The sequence below is a fragment of the Syngnathus floridae genome, unplaced genomic scaffold (genome assembly GCF_059516105.1).
Source record: "Syngnathus floridae isolate MCC-2025c unplaced genomic scaffold, RoL_Sflo_1.0 HiC_scaffold_260, whole genome shotgun sequence".
Lineage (NCBI taxonomy): Eukaryota > Metazoa > Chordata > Actinopteri > Syngnathiformes > Syngnathidae > Syngnathus > Syngnathus floridae.
In genome coordinates this window covers 7,411-28,656 of record NW_028284233.1, presented here as the reverse complement: position 1 = coordinate 28,656, position 21,246 = coordinate 7,411, and the positions used below count along the sequence as shown (strand labels likewise).

Here is a 21,246-nt window from a genome sequence, read left to right as displayed (position 1 = left end):
GATTTGCTGCTACGATACCGACGTCGAGAATCTCTGAGGAGGAACAAAGCGTGAGGTCCTGCAAGGTGAGTCTGTTTGTTTGCGGCTGCTTGGTGTTGCGCAAGATGAAATGGCCTTTTTCTCGCTATCGTTCCTCTCGTCGATTCATCGTGAGGTGTCGCTTCAGTTTGTTCAGAGAGATGTTTGCTTCCGCGCCCGCAGGTCATCGAAACATTTTACGGCTACGACGAAGACGTGTTGGTGGACTCGGACGGATCGTCCTTGTCTTTTCACACCGACAGAACCCCCGACACGGAACCCGAAGAGGTAGCCCGCCATTTCTGCCAGCGTATTGGCACCAAACATTCCTCTTCAGCCTGGAATCGGACTCGTCTTTGCGTCGCGGGTGCTTTGTCGCCGGTCTGACTGATTCTGGTACTAGTGCTGTGTTGCATTGGTGTGTGCATGAAGAGGCGGAGCTTCGCTACCGCCAGCTGACGCAAGAATATCAAGCGCTGCAACGAGCCTACGCTCTGCTAGCCCAGACCAGCGAAAGGGGACTACGACGCCGAGAAGGAGATCAAGGTGGCGCCCCTTCCCGCAACCCCCGGCCGGGTCGCAGCCTCCCCGTTCTCACCCAGCCTCGGGTGTTCTCTGGTCTGAAAGGAGGAGGAGGAGCCTCCCTCCTCCTCCTTTCAGACCAGAGAAAAGCTGATGGTAGAAATGGGTCACTATCAAAGCAGAGTAGCAGATCTGGAGTCAGCGCTGAAGCAACAAGGACAGGTAAGCTCATCAATGAGCACACCTTTTTCTCAGACAAAATAGCTACATTCTTCAGTCACTCATCCGTCTGGCATTACTGGACCAACCCCCCCCCCCCCCCGAACGTGGCTGGGAAAATGCGGAGAAAAGCAAATGTCATTTTCCAGTCAACCAAAGAATTTGTGGATGAAAATGACACAACATTCCAAAGCTGTCCACGCGTTTGGCTCTTCTAGAATGTCAAGTGGGTGGAGGAGAAGCAGCTGCTGCGTCAGAGCAATCAGCAGTTGGCCGAAAAGGTGACGGAAAGAAAGGCGCTGGGCGGAGTCGCTTGGCGTCACACCTGTCGGGAAGCCCCGCAGATGAGGTCTGACTGTCTTTTCAGGTCAGGCGGATGGAGGCGGAAGAAGCGCGTCTGAAAGAGCACATCCAGGATATCCGAGACCAAAACGAACTGCTTGAGTTCCGCATCCTGGAGCTGGAGGTGGGAAGACTCGCACAAGCGTGTTGAGGCCAGAGATGTGACGGACGGACGGACGGACGGACGGACGGATGCATGCCTCTGCCTTTCAGGAGAGGGAGTGGCGCTCCCCCGTCTTGAAGTTTCTGCAAGTCCGTTTCCCAGACGGCCTCAGCCCTTTGCAGATCTACTGCGAGGCCGAGGGCGTGAGCGTAGGTAAGGCGTCCCTCGCAACCCTAACCTTAACCCGAGGTCCCAGAACACCTTACATTGCTCCTTGCGCCTTTCCCCCGGACATCGTCATCAGTGATCTGATGAAGAAGCTGGACATCCTGGGCTATAACGCCGTAAGTGTATGTCGAACTCCTTATGTTCGCACTCCACGAGACTCGGCGGCTCAAATGTGACTTTTGGAAGGCTTTGCGCTGAAAGAAGCTTGTTGACGCTGTGCCTTTGGGCTCTTGCAGAATCTCACCAACGAGGAGCAGGTGGTCGTGATTCACGCCAGGACCCTTCTCACCCTAGCCGAGAAGGTAACGCGCACGTCCACGCACGCTCTCGCATTCTGCTTATGTGACAGCAGCCTTTCCTCAGTGGTTAGAATACATCAAAGTGACCAAGTCAGCACTTCAACAGAAGATGTTGGACATTGAAAGTGAGAAGGTAGACAGACACGCGACATCAGCCAAGGGGAACTCCGGCAATGTGCCCCAACAATTCTGACCTTGAGCTGTGCTAGGATATGTTCTGCAAGCAGAAGGGCTACCTGGATGAAGAGTTGGACTTCAGGAAGTGTTCCATGGACCAGGCTCATAAGGTAAGCCGCCCTCAAATCTCCCGCCGGACCACTGATGGACGAGGATTGCGGCCCAGAGGATCCTGGAGCTGGAGGCCATGTTGTACGAGGCGCTACCGCAGCGGGACTGCCCCGCCACGGACGGCGAAAAAGCCAGCCACGCTGGCGTGAATGACGTGCTGACGGCGGATCAGAGAGAAGAGCTTAGGAGCGCCGTGGACCAATGGAAGCGAGCCCTGATGTGCGAGTTGAGGGAGCGCGACGCTTGCATCCTCCAAGAGAGAATGGATCTGCTGCACAGCGCGCAACAGGTAAGGGCCCAAAGCCAGCCCGGCACTTACTTGCACGCTTACTGGCTTTTGAATGCCACTTTCCATTTGTCCGTCCTAGAGGAACAAAGAGCTGAAAGAATTCATCGAAGCTCAGAAGAGACAAATCAAACAATTGGAGGAGAAGTTTCTGTTTCTCTTTCTATTCTTCTCCTTGGCCTTCATTCTGTGGCCCTAACACCAGCTGGTGAGTGAGCTCCAGCGGCACCGCACTCGACACCTCCGATACACTGCCAGCCGGTCTCAGACGTTGGCAGACGCTCCGATGCCAACGTATACCCCCCGCCACGGTGACAGAGGCACCGCGTCACACCGGCGCTCATCCAATCAGAAGGCAGGAAAAGCAAATTCACATGCAGGGCACTTTTGAACCAGAAGAGAGCGCCACAAAAAACGGTTGTTGCCCCAAACGCGCACTAAAAAGGGTCAGAATAACAAGAGTCCCACTGGCCAGCCGGGGCCACCCGTCCAGCTGTTTCTTCAGGGGGGAAAAAAATTGGAGTCACCGGTGAGTACATTTTGCATTTAGCTCTGCTTTTCTGCTTCTGTCTTCAAGTGTGTGGCATCCTGCGATCAAAGATTCAGCCAACCCCAAAGCGGTTGACCTCAACGTCCCACCACCATGCCTACCAGAGCAGGTGACGTGATGCTTTGGACATCCTTCCGTCTCAGATGCCCAAAAGTACTCTTTGCCACATCTGCGGCAATACGGTGTCTTTTCAAAGGTGCAAATAAATCCAGCGTGGGCGGAACACGCACGTCTTCGGTTTTTCCCGCTTTGTTTGTGTGACAGCTGTTGTGAAAATTTTATACAAATAAAGTTGTATAGTACAGGTTTGGCCAAGCCGCAACTCCCGAACCGCATGCGGCTCTTTTATGTTCATATCAACATTTGTGTGTGTGTGTGTGTGTGTGGGGGGGGGGGGGGGGGGGTTGTGCGTGTTGGCTTCACTTGAGTTCAATTTGGTATTTTGGTCAAAAGCGCATGTGGTGAAATTCCACAAAGTAGGATGGGCAAACACATTTCTTTAAACTATGAGTGTCAATTGGGCTCTCGAAATGGCAGGGAAAAGATGCACAGCAAAACGAAAATACGTAGATGAACACAGGACGTTTTAATCAGAGTGGGAAAGTTTCTATTTTTTGTTGAACGTGATGGCAAACCATTCTGCCTGATATGTCAGACCTCAGCGCATTTCAAAGATTCAAATCTTCAGCGCCATGCACTTCAGCTCACTCCATGCTAACATTGATCAGGCGTCGAACCCGCATCATCATGCTTAAGAGGTGGCCATGCTAACCAGTGCGCCATTATGTCAACGCATAATAACTAAGTCTACTGGTCAAAACAGCGGTTACTATATGACGTCGCTACGTCGTGGTCACGTGACGCAGACAAGACGTCAATGGACGTGGGCAGAGTTAACTTGTTTAAAAGGGAGTAGGCAGAAGAAATATTTAATTTATTTAAATCTATTTTGAGTGCACACCATTATGCCAATGCATAACAACTGTAAATCTACTAAACAAAACAGCGGTTGCTATATGACATCTGCCACGTCGTGGTCACGTGACATACGTGACGTCGATGGGCGTAACTTTCGCCGGAATTCAAATCCGCGGGGAGAGTTAACTTGTTTAAAAGAGAGTGGGCAGAAGAATTATTTAATTTATTTAAATCTATTTGGTGTGTGCGCCATTATGTCAATGCATAACAACTGTAAGTCTACTAAACAAAACAGCGGTTGCTATATGACGTCTGCCACGTCGTGGTCACGTGACGCGGACGTGACGTCGACGCCTACTTTACATCCCACCGATCACAGGACCCCTCGGCTGCATAACCGTGCCCCCTTCCCAACCAATCGGATTTGCTATACGCGAAAACGACGCCAATGGAAAGAGCTTCCGCCCAAATTTAAATCCGTGGGCGTGGCTCGCAGCAGGAAGTAGGAAAATGGCGGCGATGTTGACAAAGACACAGCGGATGGTAACATACGACTAACAAGAGAAATATTTTTATTTTCTGCTTGCAACTGGACCGTCCAGAGCGTACACGGTAAGTACAACTCATCGTTTTTAAAAAGAAGTACTTTTGTTGCCCTGAAAAGCGAGTGAGCGTGGCGTTTGTGGGGGACGTCGAATTTCGACGATTCTTTCTGGTCAACGGTTGTAAATGATTGTGTTGATTAAAAAAGAAAACTTGATGTAACTCTACTTTTAACTGCCGTTTCAGATAGATTTGGAATTGCATCACATCCAATTTTGCCTAGAGCGTACACGGTAAGTAACACTCGTTGTGTTTAAGGAGATTTACGTTTGTAATAGCAGAAGTGTAGCCGCGTTGCGTTGTACGTGTGAATGTTGGTCCGGGCGAAATGTTAATGTTTAATTTCATTCCTTTAGGTTCCACGGTGTTTGTTGGCTGCAAGTTTTCCACTGCAAGAAGAGGCTCATATCATTGACCAGGAGCGAGCTACAATGGTGAGTAGCCATAACATTTATGTTAAACACTTCCTATTTCATGTCTAACAGTACTTGATTTAACAAATAACCATAAATAAATACAGTGTGGGCACTGAAGTTAACATATGTGATTATACTGCCTAATCTGTCACCGAGTAGATTGTTGCAAAGTAATATAAGATCCAAAGTTGTAATTCAGAATAGTTTTCAAAAGAAGGCCATTAGAATTATATACAAGTCTGATTACCCTGAACAAGCTATTAATTAAATCACAAATTCTTCAATTCAAAGATTTGGTAGATTATCAGACAAATAATGTCTAACAGTAATTGATTTAACACATCACGATAAGTAGATTGAGTGTGGGCACTCTCAAGTTAACATATGTGATTATACTGCCTAATCTGTTACAGAGTATGTTGTTGCCAAGTAATGTAGAATAGATCCAAAGTAGTAATCCAGAATAGTTTTGAAGAGGCCATTAGAATGATAAACAAATCTGATTACCTTGAACATAATAACAAGCTAAGTGTTTAATATGTCCTATGAAGTCAAAATTGGGCACCATCATGTGGTGAAATTTGGAATTGCATCACATCCAATTTTGCCTGGGAACAAACAGATTACATAAATCTTAGTTTTGAATAAGCCACTCCTTCTCAAACAAGTAAACTCTGCCCATTTTGCGCAGTAGATGTTCTGTTAATATCTAGTATTTATACAAAGTCATAATTTAAATTGCTTTCAACCTTCATTCATCGGTTCAACCAACATTACTCGCTCTTATTACCAACTTGTATTGATTTAACTAAGCGTTTAATACTTCCTATCAGGTCTCAAATCGAGATTTGGCAAAATACAATTTCAGCAAATCCAATTTTGCCAGGGAACAAAAATAGATTAAATAAACTAAATAAGTCCTCTTCCCATTAAATAAATCAGAAAAGTCTGTCTTGTAACCAGTCCTCTTCAAACAAGTAAAGTCTGCCCATTTTGTGCCGTAGATTTTGTGTCTATGCCTAGTATTTAAACAAAATCATAATTTAAACGACTTCTTTCCTTCATTCACTTTGGAAATTTGGAATTGCAGCAAATCGAATTTTGGCAGGGAACAAAAATAGATCAATTAAACTAAATAAGTCTTCTTCCCATTAAATAAATTAAAAAAGTCTGTCTTGTAACCAGTCCTTTTCAAACAAGTAAAGTCTGCCCATTTTGTGCCGTCGATTTTGTGTTAATGCCTAGTATTTATACAAAATCATAATTTAAAGGACTTCATTCCTTCATTCACTTTGGAAATTTGGAATTGCAGCACATCAAATTTTGCCTGGGAAGAAAAGTAGATTAAATAAATTTAATAAGTCTTACTACTTCCCATTAAATAAATTAAATACGTCTTACTTGTTCCCACTCCTTTTCAAAACAGTAGTTTAAAACGAGGGCCCTTCACTCAATCTTTAACCTCAACCCCGCACGTTGTGTTGTATCTGTGAATGTTGGTTGTGGCCAAATGATAGTTTTCTTTCATTCGTTTAGGTTCCAAGAAAACTTGATGTAACTCTACTTTTAACTGCCGTTTCAGATAAGCGGGTATTACGTCGCAGTCATGTGCCGCGGATATGACGTAATTGCCCGAACCTCCGCCAAAATTCAAATCTGTTGGCGCGATGGCCGTGAGCCACTGAGCAGCGACGATTATCAACAGAAATATCTTTATTTTCTGCTTGCAACTGGACCGTCTAGAGCGTACACGGTAAGTAACACTCATTGTGTTTAAGGAGATTTACGTTTGTAATAGCAGAAGTGTAGCCGCGTTGCGTTGTACGTGTGAAAATTGGTCGGGGCGAAATGTTAATGTTTAATTTCATTCCTTTAGGTTCCACGGTGTTTGTTGGCTGCAAGTTTTCCACTGCAAGAAGAGGCTCGTATCATTGACCAGGAGCGAGCTACAATGGTGAGTAGCCATAACATTTATGTTAAACACTTCCTATTTCATGTCTAACAGTACTTGATTTAACAAATAACCATAAATAAATACAGTGTGGGCACTGAAGTTAACATATGTGATTATACTGCCTAATCTGTCACCGAGTAGATTGTTGCAAAGTAATATAAGATCCAAAGTTGTAATTCAGAATAGTTTTCAAAAGAAGGCCATTAGAATTATATACAAGTCTGATTACCCTTAACATAACAACAAGCTATTAATTAAATCACAAATTCTTCAATTCAAAGATTTGGTAGATTATCAGACAAATAATGTCTAACAGTAATTGATTTAACACATCACGATAAGTAGATTGAGTGTGGGCACTCTCAAGTTAACAGATATGATTATACTGCCTAATCTGTTACAGAGTATGTTGTTGCCAAGTAATGTAGAATAGATCCAAAGTAGTAATCCAGAATAGTTTTGAAGAGGCCATTAGAATAATAAACAAATCTGATTACCTTGAACATAATAACAAGCTAAGTGTTTAATATGTCCTATGAAGTCAAAATTGGGCACCATCATGTGGTGAAATTTGGAATTGCATCACATCCAATTTTGCCTGGGAACAAACAGATTAAATAAATCTTAGTTTTGAATAAGCCACGCCTTCTCAAACAAGTAAACTCTGCCCATTTCGCGCAGTAGATGTTCTGTTAATATCTAGTATTTATACAAAGTCATAATTTAAATTGCTTTCAACCTTCATTCATCGGTTCAACCAACATTACTCGCTCTTATTACCAACTTGTATTGATTTAACTAAGCGTATAATACTTCCTATCAGGTCTCAAGGCAAGATTTGGCAAAATACAATTTCAGCAAATCCAATTTTGCCAGGGAACAAAAATAGATTAAATAAACTAAATAAGTCTTCTTCCCATTAAATAAATCAGAAAAGTCTGTCTTGTAACCAGTCCTCTTCAAACAAGTAAAGTCTGCCCATTTTGTGCCGTAGATTTTGTGTCTATGCCTAGTATTTAAACAAAATCATAATTTAAATGACTTCTTTCCTTCATTCACTTTGGAAATTTGGAATTGCAGCAAATCGAATTTTGCCAGGGAACAAAAATAGATCAATTAAACTAAATAAGTCTTCTTCCCATTAAATAAATTAAAAAAGTCTGTCTTGTAACCAGTCCTTTTCAAACAAGTAAAGTCTGCCCATTTTGTGCCGTCGATTTTGTGTTAATGCCTAGTATTTATACAAAATCATAATTTAAAGGACTTCATTCCTTCATTCACTTTGGAAATTTGGAATTGCAGCACATCAAATTTTGCCTGGGAAGAAAAGTAGATTAAATAAATTTAATAAGTCTTACTACTTCCCATTAAATAAATTAAATACGTCTTACTTGTTCCCACTCCTTTTCAAAACAGTAGTTTAAAACGAGGGCCCTTCACTCAATCTTTAACCTCAACCCCGCACGTTGTGTTGTATCTGTGAATGTTGGTTGTGGCCAAATGATAGTTTTCTTTCATTCGTTTAGGTTCCAAGAAAACTTGATGTAACTCTACTTTTAACTGCCGTTTCAGATAAGCGGGTATTACGTCGCAGTCAAATGCCGCGGATATGACGTAATTGCCCGAACCTCCGCCAAAATTCAAATCTGTTGGCGCGATGGCCGTGAGCCACTGAGCAGCGACGATTATCAACAGAAATATCTTTATTTTCTGCTTGCAACTGGACCGTCTAGAGCGTACACGGTAAGTAACACTCATTGTGTTTAAGGAGATTTACGTTTGTAATAGCAGAAGTGTAGCCGCGTTGCGTTGTACGTGTGAAAATTGGTCGAGGCGAAATGTTAATGTTTAATTTCATTCCTTTAGGTTCCACGGTGTTTGTTGGCTGCAAGTTTTCCACTGCAAGAAGAGGCTCGTATCATTGACCAGGAGCGAGCTACAATGGTGAGTAGCCATAACATTTATGTTAAACACTTCCTATTTCATGTCTAACAGTACTTGATTTAACAAATAACCATAAATAAATACAGTGTGGGCACTGAAGTTAACATATGTGATTATACTGCCTAATCTGTCACGGAGTAGATTGTTGCAAAGTAATATAAGATCCAAAGTTGTAATTCAGAATAGTTTTCAAAAGAAGGCCATTAGAATTATATACAAGTCTGATTACCCTGAACAAGCTATTAATTAAATCACAAATTCTTCAATTCAAAGATTTGGTAGATTATCAGACAAATAATGTCTAACAGTAATTGATTTAACACATCACGATAAGTAGATTGAGTGTGGGCACTCTCAAGTTAACATATGTGATTATACTGCCTAATCTGTTACAGAGTATGTTGTTGCCAAGTAATGTAGAATAGATCCAAAGTAGTAATCCAGAATAGTTTTGAAGAGGCCGTTAGAATGATAAACAAATCTGATTACCTTGAACATAATAACAAGCTAAGTGTTTAATATGTCCTATGAAGTCAAAATTGGGCACCATCATGTGGTGAAATTTGGAATTGCATCACATCCAATTTTGCCTGGGAACAAACAGATTACATAAATCTTAGTTTTGAATAAGCCACTCCTTCTCAAACAAGTAAACTCTGCCCATTTTGCGCAGTAGATGTTCTGTTAATATCTAGTATTTATACAAAGTCATAATTTAAATTGCTTTCAACCTTCATTCATCGGTTCAACCAACATTACTCGCTCTTATTACCAACTTGTATTGATTTAACGAAGCGTTTAATACTTCCTATCAGGTCTCAAATCGAGATTTGGCAAAATACAATTTCAGCAAATCCAATTTTGCCAGGGAACAAAAATAGATTAAATAAACTAAATAAGTCCTCTTCCCATTAAATAAATCAGAAAAGTCTGTCTTGTAACCAGTCCTCTTCAAACAAGTAAAGTCTGCCCATTTTGTGCCGTAGATTTTGTGTCTATGCCTAGTATTTAAACAAAATCATAATTTAAACGACTTCTTTCCTTCATTCACTTTGGAAATTTGGAATTGCAGCAAATCGAATTTTGGCAGGGAACAAAAATAGATCAATTAAACTAAATAAGTCTTCTTCCCATTAAATAAATTAAAAAAGTCTGTCTTGTAACCAGTCCTTTTCAAACAAGTAAAGTCTGCCCATTTTGTGCCGTCGATTTTGTGTTAATGCCTAGTATTTATACAAAATCATAATTTAAAGGACTTCATTCCTTCATTCACTTTGGAAATTTGGAATTGCAGCACATCAAATTTTGCCTGGGAAGAAAAGTAGATTAAATAAATTTAATAAGTCTTACTACTTCCCATTAAATAAATTAAATACGTCTTACTTGTTCCCACTCCTTTTCAAAACAGTAGTTTAAAACGAGGGCCCTTCACTCAATCTTTAACCCCAACCCCGCACGTTGTGTTGTATCTGTGAATGTTGGTTGTGGCCAAATGATAGTTTTCTTTCATTCGTTTAGGTTCCAAGAAAACTTGATGTAACTCTACTTTTAACTGCCGTTTCAGATAAGCGGGTATTACGTCGCAGTCATGTGCCGTGGATATGACGTAATTGCCCGAACCTCCGCCAAAATTCAAATCTGTTGGCGCGATGGCCGTGAGCCACTGAGCAGCGACGATTATCAACAGAAATATCTTTATTTTCTGCTTGCAACTGGACCGTCTAGAGCGTACACGGTAAGTAACACTCATTGTGTTTAAGGAGATTTACGTTTGTAATAGCAGAAGTGTAGCCGCGTTGCGTTGTACGTGTGAAAATTGGTCGAGGCGAAATGTTAATGTTTAATTTCCTTTAGGTTCCACGGTGTTTGTTGGCTGCAAGTTTTCCACTGCAAGAAGAGGCTCGTATCATTGACCAGGAGCGAGCTACAATGGTGAGTAGCCATAACATTTATGTTAAACACTTCCTATTTCATGTCTAACAGTACTTGATTTAACAAATAACCATAAATAAATACAGTGTGGGCACTGAAGTTAACATATGTGATTATACTGCCTAATCTGTCACGGAGTAGATTGTTGCAAAGTAATATAAGATCCAAAGTTGTAATTCAGAATAGTTTTCAAAAGAAGGCCATTAGAATTATATACAAGTCTGATTACCCTGAACAAGCTATTAATTAAATCACAAATTCTTCAATTCAAAGATTTGGTAGATTATCAGACAAATAATGTCTAACAGTAATTGATTTAACACATCACGATAAGTAGATTGAGTGTGGGCACTCTCAAGTTAACATATGTGATTATACTGCCTAATCTGTTACAGAGTATGTTGTTGCCAAGTAATGTAGAATAGATCCAAAGTAGTAATCCAGAATAGTTTTGAAGAGGCCATTAGAATGATAAACAAATCTGATTACCTTGAACATAATAACAAGCTAAGTGTTTAATATGTCCTATGAAGTCAAAATTGGGCACCATCATGTGGTGAAATTTGGAATTGCATCACATCCAATTTTGCCTGGGAACAAACAGATTACATAAATCTTAGTTTTGAATAAGCCACTCCTTCTCAAACAAGTAAACTCTGCCCATTTTGCGCAGTAGATGTTCTGTTAATATCTAGTATTTATACAAAGTCATAATTTAAATTGCTTTCAACCTTCATTCATCGGTTCAACCAACATTACTCGCTCTTATTACCAACTTGTATTGATTTAACGAAGCGTTTAATACTTCCTATCAGGTCTCAAATCGAGATTTGGCAAAATACAATTTCAGCAAATCCAATTTTGCCAGGGAACAAAAATAGATTAAATAAACTAAATAAGTCCTCTTCCCATTAAATAAATCAGAAAAGTCTGTCTTGTAACCAGTCCTCTTCAAACAAGTAAAGTCTGCCCATTTTGTGCCGTAGATTTTGTGTCTATGCCTAGTATTTAAACAAAATCATAATTTAAACGACTTCTTTCCTTCATTCGCTTTGGAAATTTGGAATTGCAGCAAATCGAATTTTGGCAGGGAACAAAAATAGATCAATTAAACTAAATAAGTCTTCTTCCCATTAAATAAATTAAAAAAGTCTGTCTTGTAACCAGTCCTTTTCAAACAAGTAAAGTCTGCCCATTTTGTGCCGTCGATTTTGTGTTAATGCCTAGTATTTATACAAAATCATAATTTAAAGGACTTCATTCCTTCATTCACTTTGGAAATTTGGAATTGCAGCACATCAAATTTTGCCTGGGAAGAAAAGTAGATTAAATAAATTTAATAAGTCTTACTACTTCCCATTAAATAAATTAAATACGTCTTACTTGTTCCCACTCCTTTTCAAAACAGTAGTTTAAAACGAGGGCCCTTCACTCAATCTTTAACCCCAACCCCGCACGTTGTGTTGTATCTGTGAATGTTGGTTGTGGCCAAATGATAGTTTTCTTTCATTCGTTTAGGTTCCAAGAAAACTTGATGTAACTCTACTTTTAACTGCCGTTTCAGATAAGCGGGTATTACGTCGCAGTCATGTGCCGTGGATATGACGTAATTGCCCGAACCTCCACCAAAATTCAAATCTGTTGGCGCGATGGCCGTGAGCCACTGAGCAGCGACGATTATCAACAGAAATATCTTTATTTTCTGCTTGCAACTGGACCGTCTAGAGCGTACACGGTAAGTAACACTCATTGTGTTTAAGGAGATTTACGTTTGTAATAGCAGAAGTGTAGCCGCGTTGCGTTGTACGTGTGAAAATTGGTCGAGGCGAAATGTTAATGTTTAATTTCCTTTAGGTTCCACGGTGTTTGTTGGCTGCAAGTTTTCCACTGCAAGAAGAGGCTCGTATCATTGACCAGGAGCGAGCTACAATGGTGAGTAGCCATAACATTTATGTTAAACACTTCCTATTTCATGTCTAACAGTACTTGATTTAACAAATAAGCATAAATAAATACAGTGTGGGCACTGAAGTTAACATATGTGATTATACTGCCTAATCTGTCACGGAGTAGATTGTTGCAAAGTAATATAAGATCCAAAGTTGTAATTCAGAATAGTTTTCAAAAGAAGGCCATTAGAATTATATACAAGTCTGATTACCCTGAACAAGCTATTAATTAGATCACAAATTCTTCAATTCAAAGATTTGGTAGATTATCAGACAAATAATGTCTAACAGTAATTGATTTAACACATCACGATAAGTAGATTGAGTGTGGGCACTCTCAAGTTAACATATGTGATTATACTGCCTAATCTGTTACAGAGTATGTTGTTGCCAAGTAATGTAGAATAGATCCAAAGTAGTAATCCAGAATAGTTTTGAAGAGGCCATTAGAATGATAAACAAATCTGATTACCTTGAACATAATAACAAGCTAAGTGTTTAATATGTCCTATGAAGTCAAAATTGGGCACCATCATGTGGTGAAATTTGGAATTGCATCACATCCAATTTTGCCTGGGAACAAACAGATTACATAAATCTTAGTTTTGAATAAGCCACTCCTTCTCAAACAAGTAAACTCTGCCCATTTTGCGCAGTAGATGTTCTGTTAATATCTAGTATTTATACAAAGTCATAATTTAAATTGCTTTCAACCTTCATTCATCGGTTCAACCAACATTACTCGCTCTTATTACCAACTTGTATTGATTTAACGAAGCGTTTAATACTTCCTATCAGGTCTCAAATCGAGATTTGGCAAAATACAATTTCAGCAAATCCAATTTTGCCAGGGAACAAAAATAGATTAAATAAACTAAATAAGTCCTCTTCCCATTAAATAAATCAGAAAAGTCTGTCTTGTAACCAGTCCTCTTCAAACAAGTAAAGTCTGCCCATTTTGTGCCGTAGATTTTGTGTCTATGCCTAGTATTTAAACAAAATCATAATTTAAACGACTTCTTTCCTTCATTCGCTTTGGAAATTTGGAATTGCAGCAAATCGAATTTTGGCAGGGAACAAAAATAGATCAATTAAACTAAATAAGTCTTCTTCCCATTAAATAAATTAAAAAAGTCTGTCTTGTAACCAGTCCTTTTCAAACAAGTAAAGTCTGCCCATTTTGTGCCGTCGATTTTGTGTTAATGCCTAGTATTTATACAAAATCATAATTTAAAGGACTTCATTCCTTCATTCACTTTGGAAATTTGGAATTGCAGCACATCAAATTTTGCCTGGGAAGAAAAGTAGATTAAATAAATTTAATAAGTCTTACTACTTCCCATTAAATAAATTAAATACGTCTTACTTGTTCCCACTCCTTTTCAAAACAGTAGTTTAAAACGAGGGCCCTTCACTCAATCTTTAACCCCAACCCCGCACGTTGTGTTGTATCTGTGAATGTTGGTTGTGGCCAAATGATAGTTTTCTTTCATTCGTTTAGGTTCCAAGAAAACTTGATGTAACTCTACTTTTAACTGCCGTTTCAGATAAGCGGGTATTACGTCGCAGTCATGTGCCGTGGATATGACGTAATTGCCCGAACCTCCGCCAAAATTCAAATCTGTTGGCGCGATGGCCGTGAGCCACTGAGCAGCGACGATTATCAACAGAAATATCTTTATTTTCTGCTTGCAACTGGACCGTCTAGAGCGTACACGGTAAGTAACACTCATTGTGTTTAAGGAGATTTACGTTTGTAATAGCAGAAGTGTAGCCGCGTTGCGTTGTACGTGTGAAAATTGGTCGAGGCGAAATGTTAATGTTTAATTTCCTTTAGGTTCCACGGTGTTTGTTGGCTGCAAGTTTTCCACTGCAAGAAGAGGCTCGTATCATTGACCAGGAGCGAGCTACAATGGTGAGTAGCCATAACATTTATGTTAAACACTTCCTATTTCATGTCTAACAGTACTTGATTTAACAAATAACCATAAATAAATACAGTGTGGGCACTGAAGTTAACATATGTGATTATACTGCCTAATCTGTCACGGAGTAGATTGTTGCAAAGTAATATAAGATCCAAAGTTGTAATTCAGAATAGTTTTCAAAAGAAGGCCATTAGAATTATATACAAGTCTGATTACCCTTAACATAACAACAAGCTATTAATTAAATCACAAATTCTTCAATTCAAAGATTTGGTAGATTATCAGACAAATAATGTCTAACAGTAATTGATTTAACACATCACGATAAGTAGATTGAGTGTGGGCACTCTCAAGTTAACAGATATGATTATACTGCCTAATCTGTTACAGAGTATGTTGTTGCCAAGTAATGTAGAATAGATCCAAAGTAGTAATCCAGAATAGTTTTGAAGAGGCCATTAGAATAATAAACAAATCTGATTACCTTGAACATAATAACAAGCTAAGTGTTTAATATGTCCTATGAAGTCAAAATTGGGCACCATCATGTGGTGAAATTTGGAATTGCATCACATCCAATTTTGCCTGGGAACAAACAGATTAAATAAATCTTAGTTTTGAATAAGCCACTCCTTCTCAAACAAGTAAACTCTGCCCATTTCGCGCAGTAGATGTCCTGTTAATATCTAGTATTTATACAAAGTCATAATTTAAATTGCTTTCAACCTTCATTCATCGGTTCAACCAACATTACTCGCTCTTATTACCAACTTGTATTGATTTAACTAAGCGTTTAATACTTCCTATCAGGTCTCAAGGCAAGATTTGGCAAAATACAATTTCAGCAAATCCAATTTTGCCAGGGAACAAAAATAGATTAAATAAACTAAATAAGTCTTCTTCCCATTAAATAAATCAGAAAAGTCTGTCTTGTAACCAGTCCTCTTCAAACAAGTAAAGTCTGCCCATTTTGTGCCGTAGATTTTGTGTCTATGCCTAGTATTTAAACAAAATCATAATTTAAACGACTTCTTTCCTTCATTCACTTTGGAAATTTGGAATTGCAGCAAATCGAATTTTGCCAGGGAACAAAAATAGATCAATTAAACTAAATAAGTCTTCTTCCCATTAAATAAATTAAAAAAGTCTGTCTTGTAACCAGTCCTTTTCAAACAAGTAAAGTCTGCCCATTTTGTGCCGTCGATTTTGTGTTAATGCCTAGTATTTATACAAAATCATAATTTAAAGGACTTCATTCCTTCATTCACTTTGGAAATTTGGAATTGCAGCACATCAAATTTTGCCTGGGAAGAAAAGTAGATTAAATAAATTTAATAAGTCTTACTACTTCCCATTAAATAAATTAAATACGTCTTACTTGTTCCCACTCCTTTACAAAAAAAGTAGTTTAAAACGAGGTCCCTTCACTCAACCTTTAACCCTATTTATTCACCTTCTAGGCTAAGTGTTAAAGGCTAAGTGTTAAAGGCTAAGTGTTAAAGGCTAAGTGTTAGAGGCTAAGTGCCAGAGGCTAGGCGCCAGAGGCGAGTTTTTGTGGGCTGAAGTTTTAGTGGGGTTAGTGTGAATACAATCCAAAAGAATACAACAGAATACAATACAATAGAATATAATATAGATTAAATTCAATAGCTCTTACTACTTCCCATTAAATAAATTAAATACGTCTTACTTGTTCCCAATCCTTTTCAAAAAAGTAGTTTAAAACGAGGGCCCTTCACTCAACCTTTAACCTCAACCCCGCACGTCACATTGTGTTGTATCTGTGAATGTTGGTTGTGGCCAAATGATAGTTTTCTTTCATTCGTTTAGGTTCCACGGTGTTTGTTGGCTATGTTTTCCACTGTCAGAAGGATGAAAATACAAAGTACAACGCTTGGACGTGGGCGAAGACGTCACCGGTGAGTCCTTCCTTCCTATTTATTTACCTTCTAGATGCTAGAGGCTAAGTGTTAGAGGCTAAGTGTTAGAGGCTAAGTGTTAAACACAATACGAACAACACAACGATACTGCACTGAACAACACGATACCGCACTGAGAAACACGATACCGCACTGAACAACACGATACCGCACTGAACAACACCATGCCGCACTGAACACCATGCCACACTGAACAACACCATCCCGCACTGAACAACACCATGCCGCACTAAACACCATGCCGCACTGAACAACACCATGCCTCACTGAACGACACCATGCCGCACTGAAAGACACCATGCCGCACTGAACGACACCATGCCGCACTGAAAGACACCATCCCGCACTGAACACCATGCCGCACTGAACAACACCATCCTGCACTGAACAACACCATCCCGCACTGAACAACACCATGCCGCACTGAACAACATTATGCCGCACTGAACATTATGCCGCGCTGAACAACACCATGCCGCACTGAACAACACCATGCCGCACTGAACAACATTATGCCGCACTGAACAACACCATGCCGCACTGAACAACACCATGCCGCACTGAACAACACCATGCCGCACTGAACAACATTATGCCGCACTGAACAACACCATGCCGCACTGAACAACACCATCCTGCACTGAACAACACCATTCCGCATTGAACACCATGCCGCACTGAACAACACCATCCCGCACTGAACAACACCATCCCGCACTGAACAACACCATGCCGCACTGAACAACATTATGCCGCACTGAACAACATTATGCCGCACTGAACAACACCATGCCGCACTGAACAACACCATGCCGCACTGAACAACACCATGCCGCACTGAACAACATTATAACGCACTGAACAACACCATCCCGCACTGAACAACACCATGCCGCACTAAACAACATTATGCCGCACTGAACAACATTATGCCGAAATGAACAACACCATGCCGCACTGAACAACACCATGCCGCACTGAACAACACCATCCTGCACTGAACACCATCCCGCACTGAACAACACCATGCCGCACTGAACAACACCATGCCGCACTGAACAACACCATGCCGCAATGAACAACACCATCCCGCACTGAACAACATTATGCCGCACTGAACAACATTATGCCGCACTGAACAACATTATGCCGCACTGAACAACATTATGCCGCACTGAACAACACCATGCCGCACTGAACAACACCATGCCGCACTGAACAACACCATGCCGCACTGAACAACACGATCCCGCATTGAACAACACCATGCCGCACTGAACAACACCATCCTGCACTGAACAACACCATCCCGCACTGAACAACACCATGCCGCACTGAACAACATTATGGCGCACTGAACAACATTATGCCGCACTGAACAACACCATGCCGCACTGAACAACACCATGCCGCACTGAACAACACCATGCCGCAATGAACAACACCATCCCGCACTGAACAACACCATGCCGCACTGAGCAACACCATGCCGCACTGAACAACACCATCCTGCACTGAACAACACCATGCCGCACTGAACAACACCATTCCGCACTGAACAACACCATGCCGCACTGAACAACATTACGCTGCACTGAACAACACCATGCCGCACTGAACAACACCATGCCGCACTGAACAACACCATGCCGCATTGAACAACACCATGCCGCATTGAACAACACCATGCCGCACTGAACAACACCATCCTGCACTGAACAACACCATGCCGCATTGAACAACACCATGCCGCACTGAACAACACCATCCTGCACTGAACAACACCATCCCGCACTGAACAACACCATCCCGCATTGAACAACACCATCCTGCACTGAACAACACCATGCCGCACTGAACAACACCATGCCGCACTGAACAACACCATTCCGCACTGAACAACACCATGCCGCACTGAACAACACCATCCTGCACTGAACAACACCATCCCGCACTGAACAACACCATGCCGCATTGAACAACACCATCCTGCACTGAACAACACCATCCTGCACTGAACAACACCATGCCGCACTGAACAACACCATGCCGCACTGAACAACACCATGCCGCACTGAACAACACCATGCCGCACTGAACAACATTATGCCGCACTGAACAACATTATGTCGCACTGAACAACACCATGCCGCACTGAACAACACCATGCCGCACTGAACAACATTATGCCGCACTGAACAACACCATGCCGCACTGAACAACACCATGCCGCACTGAACAACACGATCCCGCATCGAACAACACCATCCTGCACTGAACAACACCATGCCGCACTGAACAACACCATGCCGCACTGAACAACACCATGCCGCATTGAACAACACCATGCCGCACTGAACAACACCATGCCGCACTGAACAACACCATGCCGCACTGAACAACACCATGCCGCACTGAACAACACCATGCCGCACTGAACAACACCATGCCGCACTGTACAACATTATGCCGCACTGAACAACACCATGCCGCACTGAACAACACCATGCCGCACTGAACAACACCATGCCGCACTGAACAACACGATCCCGCATCGAACAACACCATCCCGCACTGAACAACACCATGCCGCACTGAACAACACCATGCCGCACTGAACAACATTATGCCGCACTGAACAACACCATGCCGCACTGAACAACACCATGCCGCACTGAACAACACCATGCCGCACTGAACAACATTATGCCGCACTGAACAACATTATGCCGCACTGAACAACACCATGCCGCACTGAACAACACCATGCCGCACTGAACAACACCATGCCGCCCTGAACAACACGACGTCGCACTGAACAACACGACGCCGCACAGAACAACACGACGCCGCACAGAATAACACAATACCGCACAGAACAACACAATACCGCACAAACAGTTTTAGATAATATTACGTCGCAGTCATGTGACGCGGACATGACGTCAATAGGCGGAACTCACGGCAAAATTATAATCCGTGGGCGTGGCTTGCAACAGGAAGTAGGAAAGCGGCAGTTCTGGCAAACAAGACACAGCGGTTAGTAACACGATGACTAACAAGGCAAATATTTTTGTTTTCAGCTTGCAACTTGACCGTCTAGAGCGTACAAGGTAATTACAACTGTTTTTTTTTAGCCCTGAAAAGCGAGGGAGTGTGGCGTTTGGGAGGAATGTCGAACTCGGCGTCTGCTTCCAGCCACAGACGCCAAATTTCGACGATTATTTCGACTGGTCAACGGTTGTAAATTATTGCGTTGACTAAAAACTTTATTTAACTCTACTCTTAACTTTGCCGTTTCAGATATGCGGGTATTACACCGCGGAAATGACGTCAATAGGCTGAACTCTCGCCAAAATTCAAATCTGTGGGCGCAATGGCCTTGAGCGAGACACCGGATACAAACACGACGATTATCAACAGAAATATCTTTATTTTCTGCTTGCAAGTGGACCGTCTAGAGCGTACACGGTAAGTACAACTCATTGTGTTTAAAAAGATTTACGTTTGTGTAGTTTGCGTTGCGTTGTATCTGTGAATGTTGGTTGAGGCTAAATGTTAATGTTTAATTTCATTCCTTTAGGTTCCACGGTGTTTGTTGGCTGTATGTTTTCCACTGCAAGAAGAGGCTCGTATCATTGACCAGCAGGAGCTACAATGGTGAGTACCCCTTTCGTCTTCCATTTATGTTAAACACTTCCTATTTCATGTCTAACAGTACTCGATTTAACAAATAACCATAAATAAATACAGTGTGGGCAGTCACGTTAACATATGTGATTATCCTGCCTAATCACAAATATGTCACTAATCACTAATATGTTTATTTGTTTATCACAACACCTTTGGACCTTCAGCAATCGATTATTTACCTTCATCTACATAGAGACAGAACGATGGTGTCTTAAACATCTCATTCATTTCACCAAATAACTTCACGCAGGTGGATAACGGCCGTCTCGGTCACGCTATGTTGCGTGATGCAGTTTTGAAGAACCAAATGCATTTATTCAATGAATAAGTCAAGCTAGTTCCATGTTTATGATGTTGTAAGTTACGGTACCGATTGAAGTTGAGTTCGAAGCCAGTGGAAAACAGCGCTGCGTTTGTGCTCTCCAGGTACAAATGTTGTGATCTCTGACTGACGACCGGGCGAGACTCGAGTAAGAGATGTCCAAACGAGCTCCGGCAGGGCAGGCCAAGGCGGAGCGAACGGACGCCCTTCAGGCCGCCAATGACGAGCTGAGAACCAAACTGATGGACGTCCAGTTAGAACTTCAGCAGGAGAAGAACAAGGTGAAAACCTCAACAGACAGACACTGCCTGCCTCCCTGCCTGCCTCCCTGCCTGCCTCCCTGCCTGCCTCCCTCCCTCCCAGTTTTCCCGATGTAGATTAGACATGCGTGTGCCATGACTGTGTCAGCCTACATCAACAAATGCACCGAGGACGTCAGCACCACTAAGAATATCATCACCCGGGGCAACCAACGACCCTGGATGACTGAGGAGGTACGTCAAACGCTACGAGCGCGGAACTCTGCCTTCAAGTCTGGCGACAAGGAGACACTGAGGACAGCGAGAGCCAACTTGAACCGTGCCATCAGGATAGCGAAGCGAGACCGCAGTCGAAAATTTCAGGATCGTTTCCACGACGTCAAAAACATCAGGAGTATGTGGCAAGGCATACGGGCGATTACAGACTACAACTCACCCTCCCCCCCCCCGGTGGGTGTAGTTGATGCTGACTTTCTAAATGGTCTAAATAACTTCTTTGGGAGGTTCGAGGCACTAAACGGCACTCCAGCAG

At 41.9% G+C, this 21,246-nt stretch overlaps 2 protein-coding genes and 1 long non-coding RNA gene across 6 annotated transcripts; all 3 read left to right on the top strand.

Moving 5' to 3' along the window:
• Positions 1–694: 694 nt before the first annotated feature.
• Positions 695–1,265, top strand: LOC148377285 (janus kinase and microtubule-interacting protein 3-like). The gene is made up of 3 exons (XM_088368280.1): positions 695–762; positions 978–1,040; positions 1,127–1,265. The coding sequence occupies exons 1-3, from the start codon at positions 703–705 to the stop codon at positions 1,250–1,252; spliced, it is 249 nt and encodes an 82-aa protein (XP_088224406.1). The 5' UTR covers positions 695–702; the 3' UTR covers positions 1,253–1,265.
• A 47-nt stretch (positions 1,266–1,312) lies between these two features.
• LOC148377284 (uncharacterized) lies at positions 1,313–1,731 on the top strand. The gene is made up of 3 exons (XR_015856840.1): positions 1,313–1,417; positions 1,509–1,548; positions 1,669–1,731. It is a non-coding gene; the product is annotated as an uncharacterized LOC148377284 (long non-coding RNA).
• Positions 1,732–4,158: 2,427 nt separating this feature from the next.
• Positions 4,159–21,130, top strand: LOC148377283 (uncharacterized). 4 transcript variants are annotated; one of them, XM_088368281.1, is made up of 18 exons: positions 4,159–4,385; positions 4,567–4,609; positions 4,733–4,810; positions 6,375–6,545; positions 6,669–6,746; positions 8,319–8,489; positions 8,613–8,690; positions 10,255–10,425; positions 10,545–10,622; positions 12,187–12,357; positions 12,477–12,554; positions 14,119–14,289; positions 14,409–14,486; positions 16,330–16,418; positions 19,523–19,552; positions 19,743–19,910; positions 20,023–20,099; positions 20,559–21,130. In XM_088368281.1, exons 3-16 carry the CDS (start codon positions 4,808–4,810, stop codon positions 19,768–19,770), a joined length of 1,395 nt encoding a protein of 464 aa, XP_088224407.1. In that variant the 5' UTR covers positions 4,159–4,385; positions 4,567–4,609; positions 4,733–4,807; the 3' UTR covers positions 19,771–19,910; positions 20,023–20,099; positions 20,559–21,130. The 4 variants fall into 4 exon arrangements, with proteins under 4 accessions (XP_088224407.1, XP_088224408.1, XP_088224409.1 ...); XM_088368282.1 differs by having other exon boundaries at positions 4,563–4,609; XM_088368283.1 differs by lacking the exon at positions 16,330–16,418.
• Positions 21,131–21,246: the final 116 nt, after the last annotated feature.

What these genes read in the sequence shown, in the direction of transcription:
- LOC148377283 (XM_088368281.1), top strand. An exon ending in GACCGTCTAGAGCGTACACG is followed by an intron (nt 6,546 to 6,668) that starts GTAAGTAACACT and finishes TCATTCCTTTAG; the next exon opens with GTTCCACGGTGTTTGTTGGC. An exon ending in ACCAGGAGCGAGCTACAATG is followed by an intron (nt 10,623 to 12,186) that starts GTGAGTAGCCAT and finishes CTGCCGTTTCAG; the next exon opens with ATAAGCGGGTATTACGTCGC.
- LOC148377285 (XM_088368280.1), top strand. Translation starts at nt 703, where the DNA reads ATGGGTCACTATCAAAGCAGAGTAGCAGATCTGGAGTCAGCGCTGAAG. An exon ending in CGCTGAAGCAACAAGGACAG is followed by an intron (nt 763 to 977) that starts GTAAGCTCATCA and finishes TGGCTCTTCTAG; the next exon opens with AATGTCAAGTGGGTGGAGGA. An exon ending in ATCAGCAGTTGGCCGAAAAG is followed by an intron (nt 1,041 to 1,126) that starts GTGACGGAAAGA and finishes CTGTCTTTTCAG; the next exon opens with GTCAGGCGGATGGAGGCGGA.